At 53.2% G+C, this 17,699-nt stretch overlaps 5 protein-coding genes across 5 annotated transcripts; 3 read left to right on the top strand and 2 right to left on the bottom strand.

Moving 5' to 3' along the window:
* Positions 1-172: 172 nt before the first annotated feature.
* Positions 173-768, bottom strand: QC763_111888 (uncharacterized protein; the record flags this gene model as incomplete). The annotated part of the gene is made up of 2 exons (XM_062907775.1): positions 173-497; positions 644-768. The coding sequence occupies 2 exons, from the start codon at positions 766-768 to the stop codon at positions 173-175; spliced, it is 450 nt and encodes a 149-aa protein (XP_062770749.1).
* A 714-nt stretch (positions 769-1,482) lies between these two features.
* QC763_111885 (uncharacterized protein) lies at positions 1,483-3,326 on the bottom strand. Its single transcript, XM_062907774.1, has 2 exons — positions 2,579-3,326; positions 1,483-2,517 (listed from the first exon to the last, which is right to left on the bottom strand). The coding sequence occupies exons 1-2, from the start codon at positions 2,702-2,704 to the stop codon at positions 2,308-2,310; spliced, it is 336 nt and encodes a 111-aa protein (XP_062770748.1). The 5' UTR covers positions 2,705-3,326; the 3' UTR covers positions 1,483-2,307.
* Positions 2,616-6,008, top strand: QC763_111880 (uncharacterized protein). Its single transcript, XM_062907773.1, has 3 exons — positions 2,616-3,512; positions 3,687-4,379; positions 4,437-6,008. The coding sequence occupies exons 2-3, from the start codon at positions 4,265-4,267 to the stop codon at positions 5,687-5,689; spliced, it is 1,368 nt and encodes a 455-aa protein (XP_062770747.1). The 5' UTR covers positions 2,616-3,512; positions 3,687-4,264; the 3' UTR covers positions 5,690-6,008.
* A 4,818-nt stretch (positions 6,009-10,826) lies between these two features.
* Positions 10,827-11,477, top strand: QC763_0013880 (uncharacterized protein; the record flags this gene model as incomplete). The annotated part of the gene is made up of 1 exon (XM_062905265.1): positions 10,827-11,477. One exon carries the CDS (start codon positions 10,827-10,829, stop codon positions 11,475-11,477), a length of 651 nt encoding a protein of 216 aa, XP_062770746.1.
* Positions 11,478-12,627: 1,150 nt separating this feature from the next.
* On the top strand, positions 12,628-17,241 carry QC763_0013870 (uncharacterized protein; the record flags this gene model as incomplete). Its single annotated transcript, XM_062905264.1, has 2 exons — positions 12,628-15,464; positions 15,531-17,241. 2 exons carry the CDS (start codon positions 12,628-12,630, stop codon positions 17,239-17,241), a joined length of 4,548 nt encoding a protein of 1,515 aa, XP_062770745.1.
* Positions 17,242-17,699: the final 458 nt, after the last annotated feature.

The raw sequence follows: 17,699 nt of genomic DNA, 5'->3' as shown, positions 1-17,699 counted from the left end.
TGTGTGTGTGTGTGTGTATGTGTGTGCATGTGTGTGTGCATAAGAAGACTGTGGAACTTCTTACTTCGGGGGTATACATAACATAAGCCATTCCGTGGGAAAGCAAAAGCAAAATGCGTGAGGTGGGTGGGTAGAGACTGGTTTTCGATATTTCGAGAAAAGAAAATGGCGCCTACGCCGGATAATGAGATTGTTTGGGGGAGGGAAACCGGTTTAAAATCGAAAATGGGGTATCATGGTAGCGACTGGTGTTGGTGGTGGTGGTGTTGGGTTCGATATGAAGGAGGGCGGGGACGTGTGAGAGTGGTTGTGTGGGAGTGGTTGTAAGGGAGTGGTTGTGTGGGAGTGGTTGTGTGGGAGTGGTTGTGTGAGAGTGGTTGTTTGTGAGAGTGGTTGTATCGTGTTTGTGGTCGATTGTGGGGTAGTGGGTGTGTATAGTTATGTGTGGGTGGTTGTAACTTGTAACGTACGGGGCATGATATGGCTTTGTTGGGAACCTGTGGGTCGTAGTAGAGTGGTGAGCAAGGGTCATGTGGGTGAGCAGAGTTATGTTCTCGTTATAGACTGAATTTTCATGGAAAAGGAGAGCAGCAGGTGCCTACATTTTGGCTGGGTGAGCCTCTCGTCAAGAAACCCCGTTCACTCGTTACTTCCGGAGCTGTTGGAGGAGGAGGAGGATGTGCCTTTCTTCACTTCGTAGAAGGGTTCTTGCTCATGATGGTTCACCAGGTCTGAGCAAGATTGTTGGGTCATGATGTTGTAAGCCATCTTGTAGAGTGGTGGGGGTGGTGGTGATGTGAAATGGTTGAGTGGATGAATTGGGCTGAGTGTGCGTAGGTAAACGAGGTGGACTTTGGGTAGACTTGTGAAGCCGAGATGTTGTGTGATTCCGGATGAATTCACTCTCTCGTTTACGGTCTCCAGATGCCATCTTTATACCCGTGAAAGCCCAATTTTGAGCCGCAAATATGTATCTTGATGCTGTCCATCACCCCACTCGCTGAACATGGTTCACATGAGCGGATCGACCCAGGAGCATATTGCAGATCGACTAGTCCGTTTATTGGCAGGATTTGGTGTTGTTGCATAGAAGTGCGCTCATGCTTGCAGGGTGTGACATATCCCGACTTTCTTGGATTCCGGAGGGGGCGAGCATGGGAGGGGAGCATGGAAGGAGGGGGCCAGAAGCAAATCGATCCAGAGAGGGGCTCGCCAGCTGTTCCGTTGCTTTGTATCTTTTTTGAGCCTCAATTTTGGGAGTCTTGCCTGTCGCCCACCTCTTTCTCGCTCCTCGTTTCTTCCTTCTTTCTTGCTGATGGCTGTCATGCATGTAGGTAGTGTAGGTGCAGCATGCAAGCAGCACACACCCGCCCCGGCTTCTCCACGGCTGGACCCAGCATCCCCAGCCGGCGTTCCGAGTTTGCAGCACTGTTGGTTCTTTTGACTGTGAATATTTCGAGAATAAATACGAGTGATCTTCGCTCCACAGTAAAAAAGGACATGAAATATTAGGGCTCTAGGTGGAAAGCCAGCCTTGGATTGTCTGAGGTAAGCCAGGCAATGTATGTATCTAAAACTGCCTGGCAGGGCTGGAGACATCAGTTTGTACCCTTGTCTTGATGGAGGGTAGGTGCTCTATGGGAAGTAGGGTCAGTTGAAGAGGTGCAGGTGGCTGCCAAGCCTCTCGCCGGTCGAGGACGGACCAATGCTTACTCACGTCCTGCTGAAAATAATGTCGTCTGTAGAGCATGTTGGCGACTGAGACGAGTTCTTCTTCTTTACACCTTGAACTGACCGTTTTTTCGTTGTTGCGAAGTGTTTTATGAAGGCAAGTGTTTCTCTAGACCAAGCGGCGTGCAGGTGAGCGTTTTTATATCAAATTACCCCTGGCTACGTGCGCATATGCTCGGAGGCTGTGCTGGCAATACGGGTCTTCTGAATTTACAATTCCCTCTTCGAGATAGTTTCCACACGCTGGGGCTCTTTCGTCAGGGAGCTTAAATCAACGACAACCCTTCACTTACACCAATATAGCTCCATTTCACTCTTAGTTGCCACAAATTATCTCAAAAATCTATGGTGTTGCTGGTTCTTGATTTGGATTGACATCGAAGCTTCTCGAGCTGGCGTGCCAGAAGATATCAGGATGAAACACTGCCGTTCGGAATACCCCTTCCACCTCGACTCAGAACATATTGACCGGTGGGTTTGCCGAGTGCTTTCAATTCTCACGCGACACATTTGCAGCTGTTCACAGAGTCGGACAATCTCTCGCCTGAATTCTCATGCACACTCGATGCTACACAACTAGAGGCATGAGGCTCTTCTAGGCTGATCAAGTCGGGCTCCGATGAATGACCGCCCGACTACCCCAGTCTCTCGAGAATCGACTGCCGAGAAGCCGTGGAGCACGGATTTGCCTGCCACCTCATTGGGATGCTGCATTTTGCAACACCAATTCAGATGACCAACCGGTTGGGTTGCCCCCCCGCGTTCTTGTCCAGCGTCCCGTAGTGTCTGTAACATCAAATATCGTCGGCAATTATTGCCACGTCAACCGGCGGGCCGAGAGACTGACCTTCTCACATTGGCTAGTGTTGTCCGTGACAAATATCGCCGTGGGGTGTCCGATCTTGAGGTTGCCTTCAGACCATCCTGTGAGCCATCCAGCTTTCGAAACACGTAAGCCACACTGATTCATCATGGATTTGGCCTGTACAAGCTGCCATGGTGGTCGTGGTTGAAGGACCACCTAGAAACCAAACATCGCCGACCATTGGGACAGGTCTCTGCAGGAGGCTGCAGATGCTTCTGCAGCTGTGCTGTGCTGTAGAGAGACAGTCGGGAGTCAGACCAACTTTTATGACAACCTCAGCTATCCGAGACATCACCCCCTCTATCACATCACCATGTCTTCATCCGAGGAACCCAGACAAACCACTTATCTGCTATGTGTCCGAATACGTGCAAGTGTGTGTCGTCTGGGCAGAAAGGAAAAAGAAAGAAAACCTCTCGTTCATGGTTGCGGAGCCGGAGCGGGGCTGCTGTCGAGCAGGTGTTCCCCCCGCAGTTTGCTTCCAGTCATCTTGTGTTCATCGTGATGACTGCTTGAGGGAGGCTCAACTGTCGCGTAGGGCAGCAAATCGATCGTAAGGATTATCCAAGTGTGTGGCATCCAGATCTCTCAGAAGGAAAGTAGGTGAGCACACAATTTCCTAAAGGAGAAGCACGGCAGAGGTGTTTCGACTTGGTGCTGACCCAGGCACGTGTCTGTTCTGGCGACTGAGGGATGTTCATAATGCTGTACATTTCATGATGCCCGAGGACGCCATCCTTGCGCTTATTATCAGGCAAGAATCTTCATCGACGTGACATGGCCTTTTCCGCCTTTCATTCACCCAGCCCGGCACTGGGCGAGAGCCGTCCGGTAACGAGAAGTTGCCTAGATGATGACGTCTTGCGCCTGAATCACATTTCTTCGGACTTCTAACTGATGGCAAGTCTGGAATGATGTATGTATGCCACTATCAGTCCATCTACTGATCTTAAACCTCTTGTTATTGCGACCTTACGGAGCTGGTAAGCATCCCAGGTTGCGTCTCTACGCAGTAAATGGCATCTTATCGTTATCGCACCTCTTGCCGCGTTACCCCTGCTAATCAGCAAACCATCGCGTCATTGGACAGAAGCGTGCCCTGTCCAGCAGACAAGCAAGCGGGGATGGTTGAGCTGGTGAGCAGCGAATGAGCTTGCAGGATGGCCCAAGATGACCTCTCCACTTTTCCCCAAACAAGCTAGTCTGGTCACGCCGACCTGCCAGCCCCAACCCACGCCCTCACGGCGGCCACTGGCACGCTCCCGTCCGTTCTGCCAAGCTTCAACCAGCCTGGCGCATGCTCACTCGCCCATCGAGGCTGGAGGGACAAAGAACGACAAAGCCTCAACGAACCTATCGACTATCAGGAATTCAACCTCGCTTCATCAACAGAGTACTCATCCACGATACCTGGCTCCCGGCGTCGCACGTTAACGTCAACGTCAACCCATTCCCCGCACTGTTCGTTTGTTCATCGAACCATCCTGTCAGACAGGTTGTCTCCTTGTTCACGGCTCCACTTTGCCCGGGCGGGGACCAGCCAAGGGGGACAGCTATCACCAAACCGGAGCGCGCCGTAAACCAACAAACACGGGGCTACAACTTGACAACAAATCACCAAGCATTTGAAAGACCTGTTGTCTATCCAATAAACAGCTTGCGTTTACGATGGGGCCCTACGATTCTCAAGGCGCCGGGCCGGGAGGGCTGTATGGCGATGCTCCGGAGAGCGCGGGGGCCACGGGGCGATCTGACGGGACATCGCCGCGTCGCCGATATGATGGTCAGTACTGCATCGAGTGATATCCATCTTGCCAATAAACTAACTTTGAACATGCAGAGTCGTGGGTAGAAGTAGCCTCGCAGCCGTCGTCTTCGTCCTTGTCATCTATCGGAGATGAAATCGTAACTACAGGCCTCAGGGTCGGCACCAACTCGTACCTGCCCAGGCGGAGGAGGTCGCAGCAGCACCGGCCAATGCCCGCATCTTTCGTTATCGGACATCCCTCCAGTCGTGGCGGCGCTACCAGCAGCCAGGATGAATATGACGAGACGGAGAGTGAAGAGGATAGAGTTATGACGAGCTCAAACGAGGCAGTGCATCCCTCGGCGAATCTGCTGCGTTACCAGACTACCGTCCGCGGGGCCATAGATATCGATACTGATAGTGACGACGACGAGAATGCGACCGCCCTTGGTCGCCCGTCAGATGCGCCTGCATTCAGGCCACAGCCAAATGCCTTCTCGCACCCGCCATCACACCTCACCCACCGCCACTCAACCAGCTCAGTACCTCCTCACCACCCACCCCAATCACGGCCTCCCATGCCTCACCGCTCACACACCCGTACGCATCGCGGCCACCCGAATTTCATGTCACCTGCCTACCAAGCCGATCACGACGCCGCGCTTCGTGCTTCACTCACGACTCTGCTGTCGTGTGCTCAGGCTGCTCGTGGTCTTGGAAAGGCCGATGAGAGACGTGGAGCCGGACCCTCAAATGCCGGCATGGGTGGACTCGGTGCAGGGGTTGGTGTCCTGCCAAGCTCGCAACCGATGGAGCTGAGGCTCGTTCCCGAATCGGAGCTCCTGGCCGAAGGCCCACCTCCGCCCTCCGTTGGCGGATCCGGCGGGCCGCCCAAGGCTCCACTTCGAACCGCATCCAACTCCAGTGCTCCCAGTGCCCCGTGCTCCACGTCGAGCAGAGGAAAGGAGGAGCAGCAGGATTCGGCAGAGAAGCACAAGCGTGGCGCAACCAACCAGACGAAATCCTCACGGGCTGTCAAGAAGAAAAAGACTAGCTCACCTGGATTCGCCGAAGGGGAGACAGCAACCTTCCTCAGCCCGACGCTCATGACTTGGGTGGTGAGCGCTGGTGTGGTGGTATTGGTTTCCGTGGTAGGGTTTGGGGCAGGCTATGTCATTGGGCGCGAGGTAGGTTGGCAAGAGGGGAGCGCGCTGGGTTCCTTTAGCGCTGCTGATTCGGCGTCAAACACCTCTGCGAGCTGTGGGCGCGAGCTGGTCAAGTCCACATCCGGTGGAACGCTGAGGAGGTTCCGATGGGGCTCGATGGGAAGCAGTGTGACTGCCTAGGACTTTTCCACAGGCACGAGTGACAGACGGATGATGGATGACAGGACATCTAATGAAGTTTTATGCCGTCGATGATCTTTGATAAGCGGCATTATACACATATGAATGCGCGGTTACGATAACAACGATGAGTATGGGGACGCAGGGTTTTCACATGTCTTGGATCACATGGCGGTTTCTTTGATACGCTACGGCGACATTGCTTACGCGTGTTTGCTGGTATTATCTTTTAATAGCATTTTGATTTGACTACCTGGCAAAGGAAACAGATAGGAGTTTTGAAATAAACAAATTTGATATTCACATTGTCTGCACATGACACATGCCTTACCCACGTTGCAACGCTTACTGAGATGCCGACTGTATACACGATGGCAATGCTAACCTCAACGACGACCGACATGCCTTTTTACGTTTTGTTTTTATCAAACCAGAGGTCATATCAACTTGGCGACTTCCTGGGCCGTTTCGTTTTACTCTTCTAACCTCAGCAAGAACCTCAGTTTGGACCATGCCATCTCGACCCACTAGCTCCTTCTCTTTTCTCTCCATTTTTCTGCCGCTTACAAAGGGCGGGGGCCTCGGCTTACAAAGGACTTGCATATAAGAAATGAATCTACTGTCTCACTACTATGCCACCCTCCCAAGTTATGATTACTATTGTTTCGTCTCGATCACGCGCAAAGATACCCGACAGCGGTATTGTTGCCTTTCCGAGAGGTGGACGACTATCAAGTTATCAACACATGAGTATATTACCGCGCAGTAGTTTGTCTGGAAGAGGTCAAGTTACCGAGTGTGGAGGGGAAGGGAACGCGCGTCTTGGTGCTTGAAGGGGAGATCCGAAAATGCGGCTTTCGGTAGGGGGGGCGACTTAGTGATGGCGTCAGGGGGTTGTTGTTGGGGACCATGGGTGAGGTGTCTTGGGTAGGAAGAAGGATGAGGGGTGTCACATGAGTTGTTGTGGGCAGATGGCGAGGTTGACGAGCAAGTGGTAGTACAATCTGATGTGTGAGACGGAAGTTCTGCTGTTGATATACAGGATCAAAGAGGGGGATCGGCATGAATGTGTAGGACAACCTAGACACGACGTGCGGGCCGATAGACGCGAGTCACCTCACCGGCGGTGAGGGTCTAACCTACCTACCTACCTAGTAAGTTTAAAATGCCATTAGTTCTCACTCTTCAGAAAGCTCTCGTTTCTAACCTACTTGTTGTAGAGGCTTATAGTCGTGTCTTCATAGACCCTTCAACAACCTGGCTATCACCTCAGTCTATCAAATCCCAAACACCGCCAGGACTCGAGATACAGTGGCAAGCTCCACCAGCAGAGACAAACACCCCAACCCCCCAGTCATCATCGGAATGGCCTGCCGGGTGCCCGGAGCCATCACCCCAGCCCGTCTCTGGGACAACATCCTCAGCCAGATCGACCTCCAGCGCAAGATGCCCCCCGACCGATTCAACATCGACGCCTTCTACCACCCAGACCACACCCACAAAGGCACGCTCAACACCAAGCACGGCTACTTTCTTGACCAACCCCTCGCCGACTTTGACGCCGAGTTCTTTGGCGTCTCGGGCAAAGAAGCCGAGGCGATGGAGCCCCAGCAGCGTCTCCTCCTGGAAGTAACCTACGAAGCCTTCGAAGACGCGGGAATCCCCCTTGCTTCTGTCAGGGGTTCGCGCAAGTCGGTTTACTGTGGGATGTACACCACTTCCAATGATTACCACAACCTTCAGAACAAGGACTTGGAGTACTACCCCAAGTACGCCATCACTGGGACGGGGAATTCCATTCTTAGTAATAGGATTTCGTACATGTATAATCTGGACGGGCCGAGCATGACGGTTGACACGGGGTATTCGTCCAGTCTGACGGCGTTTCATCTCGGGTGTGAGTCCCTTCGTAGTGGGGAGGCGGATATGGCTGTTGTTGTTGGGTCGGCACTGCATTATGGGCCGAATACGTATCAGACTATGACTGATATGGGGTTTCTTAGTTCTGATGGGAAGTGTAGGAGTTTTGATAGGGATGGGGAGGGGTATGTAAGGGGCGATGGGGTTTGTGCGGTGGTGCTGAAGAGGAGGGAGGAGGCGGTTGGGGAGGGGGATTGGGCGAGGGCTGTTGTGAGGGCGAGTGGGGTTAATCATGACGGGAAGACGGATGGGATTACGCTGCCGTCGGCGGAGTTGCAGGAGGGGTTGATTAGGGAAACATATGGGAGGGCGGGGATTGATCCGGATGATACGGGGTATTTTGAGGTGAGTTTGACTTGTTGGTGGTGTGTGGTTTGGATGGGAGCTTACAGATATACATACCTTAGGCTCATGGAACGGGGACCAAGGCGGGCGATCCTCGTGAAGCTGTTGCTATCGGTAAAGTTTTTGGCACGTCTACCCGCACGAGACCGCTTTATATGGGCAGTGTCAAATCCAATATTGGACATTTGGAAGGCGCGCCTGGTCTTGCAGGTATTATCAAGGCGACGTTGGCTATTCGGAATGGCAAGATCCCGCCAAATATGCATTTCCACAAGCCTAACCCGGAGATACTCTTTGACGAGTGGAAACTCGAGGTTCCCACTTCTGCCCTGGACTGGGCCGATAGTCAATGGTGTTGACAAGGCCAACCAAGACGCGGCCGTACCTGCTTCCGCTCACTTCACACTCGGAGGCAGCCGGCGAGAAAGCGATCAGCAACCTTGCCAGTTACCTCAGCAGCAAGAAGGGGGGTGATCAGCAGACGCTTATCCGTGATCTAGCCCACAGCTTCTCTACACGCCGCTCAGTGCACAGCAACAGGACCTTTGCTGTCCTGTCACAGGGGGCTGGTGTTGAAGAGCTAGTCGACGCCCTTTCATCCGGGGCATCAAGCGCTAAATGGACTCAACCTCTCGACAGTGAACAGCCTATTCGAGTAGGGTATGTTTTTACGGGCCAGGGTGCCCAGACATATGACATGGGCCGGGAATTGATACTTCACTCTGAAGCGTTCCGGGCAACACCGGAGCGTTGCAATGAGGCTTTACAGACGTTGCCTGATAAGCCTGACTGGAGGATTGTTGATGAGCTCCTTCGTGATGAGGAGGGGTCGCGGCTTTCTAAAAGCAGGTTCTCGCAGCCGGTGTGCACGGCTGTTCAGGTTGCAGTTGTTGACTTGTTGTCTGATTGGGGAGTGAAGCCGTCGGCGGTGTGTGGGCATTCGTCTGGTGAGATAGGTTGGATGACCAGGAAATGGACCACATGTGGATCTGGTCCACCACCACCACACCAGCCACACAACCTTGTTGAGATTACCCCTGAATGCTCACACTGGCCACAACAAGACTAATATTGGGTCAATTTCTATGGGAGTTATACCAAAATGTAGCTCAATCACTGTCAGAGTCAGACATTGCATCTGCTTCTCGCTTGCGCCTGGTTTGAACCCGATGACGTGCGCTGCGCCGCACAGGCTGGGCTGGCTCTGGCTGCTCCACATCCTCCTTGGCTACCACCTCTTCCTCCACCACCCTCCCTTCAATGCGGGCCTCTTCCAGATCACAGAGCCTCAAAAACTTGGAATTCGAGTCTTCTCTATTCAACTTGCGCCTTTTTCTTGCTTCCTGGGCCTTCTGGGCGTTCTGTTGGTGCCTTGCCGCATCAGCTTTGTGGATGGATGCCTCAGATCTCAGTGTGAGTATAGTACTGGTGAGAGTCCTTGCCGCAAGCCGTTTTCCGGCCGGTGTATGGTTCTTGAGTAGGTCCCTGACCTTCTTGGCCACCTGGGAATCCCCCACGGTATGGAAAGTAGGTGTTTTTGAAGAGAGATCCAAGGGCACCACAGGGACTACCACCTGGCTTGAAAAGAGCGGTTTGCGCCTACGTATGGGCCATAATCCTGTCCCACGCCAGCCGCCGGCAATATTCTCTTTCCTGAAGCCCTGCTTGCGGGCAAGGTCATACAGCCGGACCAAGTCAACCTTGCCGTTAGGCGTACACTTGGTGAGGGCGTCGTTCATAGCCACAAGCCTCTTATACGCCTTCTTTACACTGGAAAAGCAGCCAATGTCAAGGGGTTGAAGGACGTGAGAGCAGTGGGGGGGCAGGAAAAGAAGGTAAATATTGCTCCTGTAGCACCGGATCATAAAGTCGTCAGTAGTATGTGAGCCATAGCCATCACAAATAAAAAGACGGGGTTCTAATGGATCCTCAGGTTTAGTCCTGGGTATAAAGACCTCTTTAAGCCAACCAACGGTAAGGTTATTACTAATCTAGCTATTCTCTGATATAGCTATATACTAGTCCTTGTCTAATTGGTCCTTAAACCATTGCTTTTAAAGGTCTTTGCCTTTGAAGATAACCCCGGGGGGGAGGATTCTCCCGTCTTGTGAGATAAACTTAAGTATGGTAGTCCAGGTCCTTCTTCCGTTCTGTTTAACGTATACAGACTTCTTGTCCCGCTTCGAAGACCCAATAACTAAGCCGTTTTCTCCCTGGCCTTCCATTATACCTACCTTATCGTGGTTATACCTATGCCTAGGCTTGATCCAGTTAACGGTGGAATATAGGTTAAAGAACTTATTAATATTCTCCGGGGTAGCTTCGTTGACTCTGGCGTAGTCAATTTTCTTTCCAACCTTTGTTTTAATATCGGGATAACGGCTAATAAAGTGGGATACCCAGTGCTTGCTAAGGGGGTTGGGATCGCCTTGTTCAGCTAGTAAAGTGGCCGCTAAAGCCTTCATATTGGTATGGGTGGGAGCGTAGCCAAGGCTTTCCTGACGAAGGGTCCATTAAACAATGAGGTTTTCTTGGCCGTGAGAAAGTCGCTGTTGCTTTTCATGGGCAAGGTTCCTTGGTAGGGTACCATTAATACGGTACTTCAGGGTGGAACGTGGAATCCCGTGCTTGTTGGACGCTTTTCGCTGGCTTATACCAGCGGCAATGTCTTTCTGGGCATTTTTAACATCCTCCTCGGTATATTTGGCCATTGGTGGGTACCTGGAGCAAAAAAAAGTAAAAGAAAAGCTTCATTTTTGGTCTCTGTGGGTGGAATATAAAGTGTGTGTTGATATCGGGGGGTCCAGGGTTATGGAGGGTTTAATGTGGGTAGATGGCTTGGGTAGTTCAAACTTACCTGGGCCACATCCATATGTGGTCCACTTCCTTGTCATCCAACCTAGCAGCTGCGTATGCGGCGGGTGTTTTGTCGCTTGAGGGGGCGATTGTCACGGCGTACTACCGTGGGTTGTACATGTCTGCCGGCCTTGAAGCAGCAGACTGCATCCCAGGGGCGATGATGGCGGTGGGACTGTCAGCAGCTCAGCTAAAGGTTGAGTTGGGGGCGTATGCAGACCGGCTCACTATCGCGGCTATCAACAGCCCTTCTAGCGTGACGGTGTCGGGAGACTTGGACGCAGTCACGGAGTTGAAGGAGAAGTTGCTTGCTCGGAAGGCGTTTGCCCGGCAGTTGAAAGTCGAGCAAGCTTTTCACTCGCACCATATGGCTCCCATGGCTCCGCGGTATCAGGCCGCGCTGGAGGGGAGGCAGTTAGTTGTTTGTTCGCAGAAGCCTACCGCTAGGATGTTCTCTAGTGTCACTGCCCGTATCGTCTCCGACTCCGGGTCGCTCGGGCCGGGGTACTGGGCAGCAAACATGGTCCAACCAGTTCGGTTCTCTGACGCTCTCACTGGAGCGGTTCTGGATGAGGAGGAGAAACCAACAGTGGATATCCTTCTTGAAATTGGCCCTCACCCAGCCCTCAAAGCTCCCGCTAAAAAGTCCTTAAACTACTCGGGCTAGATAAGACCCCTTACCTCGGCACACTCTCTCGTGACCGCTCGGCATATGAGTCCATTCTTAGCACAGCAGGAGAGCTTTTTACTCTCGGATACCCCGTTGATTTACCAGTCATCAACGGCCCTGGCAACCGCCTCGTGGATCTACCAACCTACGCGTGGAACCACAAGAACTACTGGTCTTTGAACCGCCTCACCACTGAGCACCTCCACCGCGAAACACCTCCACCGCGAAACACGACACACACTTCTTGGAGTTCCCGTTCCGGGGGGGGTTCATCACATCCCAAGGTGGAGGAATTACATCCGGTTGCGTGAGATCGCTTGGTTGAGAGATCATTGTGTAGATGGAAAAGTGGTTTTCCCCGCGGCGGGTTATTGCTGTATGGCTATTGAAGCGGCGGTCAGACTTGGGGACCGTAGGAACGAAAGCATTGCCGCGGTGCATCTGAAGGAGGTTTTGATAAAAGCCCCGCTTGCTCTGAGGGAGGACCATGACGAGGGAGCGGAGACGGTGTTGGAACTGAGGCCTGTGGCGGAGTCGGCGAGGACGTTTTCGGAGGAGTGGTTCGAGTTTGAGGTTTCGAGTTTTGAGGAGGGTCTGGAGACGAGGCATTGCCATGGGAGGATCTGGGTTGAGTATGGCGAGCCGAGGGGGTTGAGGTCGTTGACAAAAGTGGAGGGGGTGGAGGAGATGAGGGGGAGGTCGGATAGGTATGTGAGTGCCAAGTCGCTGTATGAGAGGTTGGAGAGGCTGGATTTGAAGTATGGGCCTTACTTTGCGCTACTAAAGGGGGATGTTGTCTCTGGACCGGGTTTTGCGGTTGCCGAGTTTGAGTTTGATCCGATGGTGTTTCCGAAACATGAGCTGGAGGAGCGGACGGTGCTTCATCCGACGTTGTTGGATTCGATGTTTCATGTTTTGTTTAGTGGGATTGAGTCGAGGTTGGGGAGGGAGATAACCGAGGCTTTTGTGTCGACGTATATGAAGACGTTGGATATTTCGGGGATATTGGTGGAGCAAGGGGGGAGGGGGGAGGGGGGAGAGGAGGGGGTATACGGTGCAGACGAGGACGGAGTTGCCGAGTCAGAGGATGGCGGTTAATCATATTTTGTTGAGGGAGGAGGGGTCGGGCGAGTTGATTATTGAGGCTATGGGGAATGAGGTTACTGCGTTGGGGAGTGATGGTCAGGGGCAGGGGAGGGCGTTGTTTTTCCGGCAGAGGTGGCAGCCTTGTTTTGATTTGTTGGAGGGGGCCGAGGTTGAGGGGGGAGTTGGGGGGCTGGTGAGGTTGTATACCTTTCAGCATCCTACTTCGAGGGTTTTGCTGGCTATGAAATACCCTGAGGCTGAAGTTCTGCTGGCTCATTTGGCAGTGCCAGTCACGGGCCGACCGCTTTATGAGACTCTGCATATTCTGAGCGAGGAAACTCAGTGGCCGGAAAGGTTTGATGTGTTGGCTGGGCCAGAAGGCCGGTATGATCTCGTTGTCGTGGGCAAGGACGCTGAGCTTTCTCCTGAGGCACTGCAAACATCACTTGCCAGCAATGCTGTGGTTGTCACCAGCGAGTCTCTTACGGAATGGACACCAGTTGCAACCGCTTCCGAATGGACCGCTTATCGCCCAGCAACCAACGTCTCCACAGCTCAGATTGACTTGACAGTGATCCTACCAACTGTTTCCTCGGAAACAACACGAGCCATCCTGGAAGAACTTGAGGCATCCCCCTACATCGCCTCAGTTACCACCACCACCACCATAAACGAAGTCACCGCTCATAATCTCGCCACCAAGCACGTTGTAGTCCTAAGCAGCCTTGACAACCACCCAAACCCCATCGACCCCCCCTCAGAATGGTTCGGCACCCGCCACCTCCTCACCCTTGAAAACATTACCCTCCTCTGGCTCACCCTCGGCGCAACAATCCAATCCACCAACCCCTCTCACGCCAAAATCCTCGGCCTCCTCCGCGTGGCCCGCAACGAAAACCAAGCCTCTCGCCTCCTCTCCCTCGACATCCAACCCTCCACCTCCCCCGCCCTCATCACAAAACAGATCCTCCCCTGTCTGTTAACCGCCTCAGAAGAGGACTTCTCCCTCCACCACACAACCCTCCACATCCCCCGCATAGAAGAAAACCTCCCCCTCAACCGTAAACTCCCCTCCGGCCTCGGCAGCCTCCCCCAACCCTCAGCTTACAATTCCCACCCCTCCCTCGCCCTCCGAGTAGGCAAAATCGGCCTCCTCGAAACCCTCCACTTCGTCCCCCTCCCCCAAGACAACACCGCCCTTGGTGATAACCAAGTCCTCATTTGCGTTAAAGCCTCCGCCCTCAACTTCCACGACCTGGCTGTAGCGTTGGGGATAATCCAAGACTACAATATGGGCAACGAATGCGCGGGTGTCATCACCGCCGTTGGCGCCTCCGTTACTAACCTTTCCCCTGGGGACCGGGTGGTAGCTTACCGTCCTGGCCAGGGGGCACATCAGACTTTTGTTCGTCAGGATGGTGAGATGTGCGTGAAGATACCTGACACAATGTCATTTTCTTTGGGGGCGAGTCTGCCCGTTACCATGACGACGGCGTTTTATTCGCTTTTCACGGTTGGACGGTTGAAAAGGGGAGAAACGGTTCTGATACAAAGTGCTGCTGGGGGGGTTGGGCAGGTGGCGATTCAGATGGCGAAAAATATCGGGGCGAGGGTGCTGGTTACTTGTTCGGAGGGGAAGAGGGGGTTGATGAGGGAAAGGTATGGGATGGGGGAGGGGGAGGTGTTTAATTCGAGGGATGATTCTTTTGTGAGGGGGGTGATGGAGGCGACGGAAGGAAAAGGGGTGGATGTGGTGATTAATAGTCTGGCTGGGAAACTGCTTCATGCCACGTTGGGGTGTTTGGCGCCGTTTGGGAGGTTTGTCGAGATTGGGAAGAGGGACATACATCAGAATTCGAACTTGGGGATGGATCCGTTCAGGAGGAATGTCAGTTTTGCTTCGGTGGATATGATTTTGGTTTATGAGTTGGATAAACCCCTGGCGGCGAGGTTGTTGGGGGAGACGTTTGAGATGGTGTTTTCTGGGGAGGTGAGGCCACCTGAGGGGTTGTTTGAGTATTCTTATGGTCAGGCGGAGAAGGCGTTTCGGTTGATGCAGCTGGGGAGGCATACGGGGAAGATTGTTCTTACTGTTGATGAGGAGGAGGAGGAGGAGGAGGAGGAGGTGATGGTTGCCCCGCCGAGTTATGATCAGAGGCTGTTATTCAAGGGGGATAGGACGTATCTTTTGTTTGGGGGGTTGGGGGGCCTGGGTACGGCGACGGCGGAGTGGATGTATCTTCGTGGGGCGAGGAGGTTTGCGTTCATGTCCCGGTCGGGGGATCAGAGTAGTGATGGGAGGAAGACGGTGAATTGGCTCAGGTCGAGGAAGGCTGAGGTCAGTGTTTACAAGGGGGATGTGGGTGTTTTGGCTGATGTTGAGAAAGTCGTTTGGAAGATTGGTCCTTCGCTGGCTGGCGTTTTTCATATTGCGGTTGTGCTACAGGACGGCATGATCAGGTCGTTGTCGTTTGATCAGTACCAGACCGGGCTGCACACCAAGTGCACCGGTGCGTGGAATTTGCACACAGCAACGTTGGACATCGACTTGGGCTTTTTCGTCTACTGGTCGTCGGTGTCGGCCATCTGCGGTAACAAGGGACAAGGAGCCTATGTTGCCGCCAATGCGTACATGGATGCCTTCATGCGCTGGCGACGGGAGCAGGGCCTTGTCGGAACGGCTATGAATCTTGGTGCTGTGCCCACGAGGGGCTTGGTTGCTGAAAATGAGCTTGTCAGGAAGAGCCTCGACAGAAACAAGCTCGATATCCTCACGGAGCAAGAACTCATGTTTTTGATTGAGGAAGCAGTACAGCTGAAGAAGCCTGATGCCGCCACAGATGTCCTCGACTGGCATCAGCTGATTGTCGGCGTCAACACAAAGGAGCCTGATGTTTGGTGATCGGAGCGGTCCGTCTTCCGCACACTGTATGCCAACAGATCGTATGGCACCGGGGCCGGCAGCGGTGCTGCAGCTGGTCAAGTGAGCACGGCAAGCCTCCTCGCATCCGCAGGGAGCGGTGAGGACAAGATTGCCGTCTTACAGCAAGCGTTCACCCAGAAAGTGGCAACAGTGTTGAGCACACCAACAGAGAGCATTCTGCCAACCAACCCGTTATCATTCTATGGCCTCGACTCGATCGTGGCTGTCGAGTTCCGGAAATGGTTCAAGGAAACTGCCGAAGTTGACCTTTCACTGTTTGATATACTTGGTGCAAAGTCCATTCAGGGGCTGGTCGAAAAGGTCGTGGCGTCGATGCCTGTTGCAGCAGTATCTTTGAGCGAGGAGCGTGTGAAGACAGGTTCGGGTGAGAAGCAGACATCAGCGAGTGTTATCAATGGCCAACATGATCAGAGCAGGAAGCTGGATCACATCCCGAGGCTCCAAACGTCTGGTCCGGTGCCAGTGTCAACTCATCAAGCGAGAATGTATGCTCGCCATGTCCACGCCGAAGACAAGTCTCAGATGAACCTATGTGGTGTCCTGCGCATCAGTGGCCACCCAGATCTACCTGCACTAGGAAAAGCCTTCCACGAGACTGTACGACGGCACCAAGCACTGAGCACAGCATTCGTCCAAGACGGCAACCGGCTCGTTCAGTCACCATCGCCAGAGCCGAAATGCCGTCTGGTCATTGAGGACGTATCCTATACCACATCCCCTCAAACAGAACTCCAGATCATCATCTCACATCTTCGAAACCAACAACTCGAGATAGCCAAAGGTGAAGTAGCAACTATGACCCTCGTTAGAACATCAGAAACCGAGTACTTTGTCATCTTCATCGCCCACCACATCTGCTTCGACAGAGCCAGCTTCACAATTCTCTCAGATGACTGGATGGACCTCTACGACGCGATCCGCTCCAGTCGAGACCTCAACACGGTCCCCTCCCCACCCATCACCTTTGCGGACTTCGCCCAATGGCGCAACACCCTCCTCAAGTTCCCACCAGCCCTTGCAAACCTAGACTTCTGGACCCAAGAGCTCACCAACCTCCCAACCGCCGGCACCCTCCTTCCCTTCGCCCAGCGAAAAACTCGCCCCTCAACCTGGCAAACCCACCGCCGCCACTTCACCACCCAACTCCCCTCCAAATTCTCCAAACGCCTAAAGCGCATCTGCGCCCACCCCTCCTCCACCCCCTTTCACTTCCTCCTCGCTGCGTGGCGAGCCTACCTATTCCGGCACACCGCCGACAAAGATTTCACAATCCTAATGCTAGAAGGCAACCGTCCCCACCCCGACGTCGAGTCTGTGATCGGTTGCCTAGCTAACGTCCTCCCTCTCCGCTTCAACAACGACTGCTCCCTTCAGACACCCTTTGAGGATGTCATAACCTCCTCTCGGGACCTCACGCTTGAGGCGTTGGAGCATGCGGAGGTGTCGTTTGATGATATTGTCGATCGTGTGGTTGGAAAGGAAAACAGACCAGAGAGATATATGCCGCTGGGGCAGGTGGCGATTAACTTCCAGATGCATGGTGGTGCGCCGTGGGAGTATAGGCATGCTGATTTTGAGGTGGGGGTTCATCGGTTGTATAATATTGGACATCCTTGCGAGCTGGTGCTTGAGGTTGTGGAGGGGGGGAGGGGGAGTTTGTGTTTTTTATGCAGCATTGCACTGTGCTTTATCGTGATGAGGATATGGATCGGTTTGGGGAGGGGTTTGTGAGGTTCGTGGAGAGCGTGGTTAGGGACCATAGGCAGGTTGTGGGTGAGGTTTGAGGGGGGTCTTTTGGGAGGTGAGTAGGAAGTCAGGGGCGAGTGTTGCCGTGAGGGATACGGGTTTTTCATCATAGAAACAGACATGGTGTATGTCAGCTCAAAACCACACCATGACTCCCAGTGACAGCCATAAACTCTGTTTGTTTCTTATCATGATATTGTAGCCTCCCAACTTACTTGTGTTACCCAACGAGACAAGTAGTGAAGTGTATTTCCATCCTCTATCAAAATTCGGCTCACGTCATCTACCTACCTCTTTGGGGGGTGTCACTACCTCCTAACTTCTTCCTCATTCTCCATTTGTCTAGCTGATTTCTCATTAGACGCGGGAATCTTGACCGGTAGTAATAATCTTGGATGGTAGGCAAGTGACGAAGTTGTACGACCGGGCAGCCTCGCCTTGCC

Source organism: Podospora pseudopauciseta, chromosome 1, assembly GCF_035222475.1.
Source record: "Podospora pseudopauciseta strain CBS 411.78 chromosome 1, whole genome shotgun sequence".
Classification (NCBI taxonomy): domain Eukaryota; kingdom Fungi; phylum Ascomycota; class Sordariomycetes; order Sordariales; family Podosporaceae; genus Podospora; species Podospora pseudopauciseta.
Note: the sequence above shows the minus strand (reverse complement) of the source record. Positions and strands in the feature narration are given on the sequence as shown.

Coding starts and splice junctions, on each gene's coding strand:
- QC763_111885 (XM_062907774.1), bottom strand. CDS start 2,704: ATGATGAATCAGTGTGGCTTACGTGTTTCGAAAGCTGGATGGCTCACA. Junction 2,518..2,578: donor ACACTAGCCAATGTGAGAAG/GTCAGTCTCTCG, acceptor TTGATGTTACAG/ACACTACGGGACGCTGGACA.
- QC763_111880 (XM_062907773.1), top strand. CDS start 4,265: ATGGGGCCCTACGATTCTCAAGGCGCCGGGCCGGGAGGGCTGTATGGC. Junction 4,380..4,436: donor GCCGCGTCGCCGATATGATG/GTCAGTACTGCA, acceptor TTGAACATGCAG/AGTCGTGGGTAGAAGTAGCC.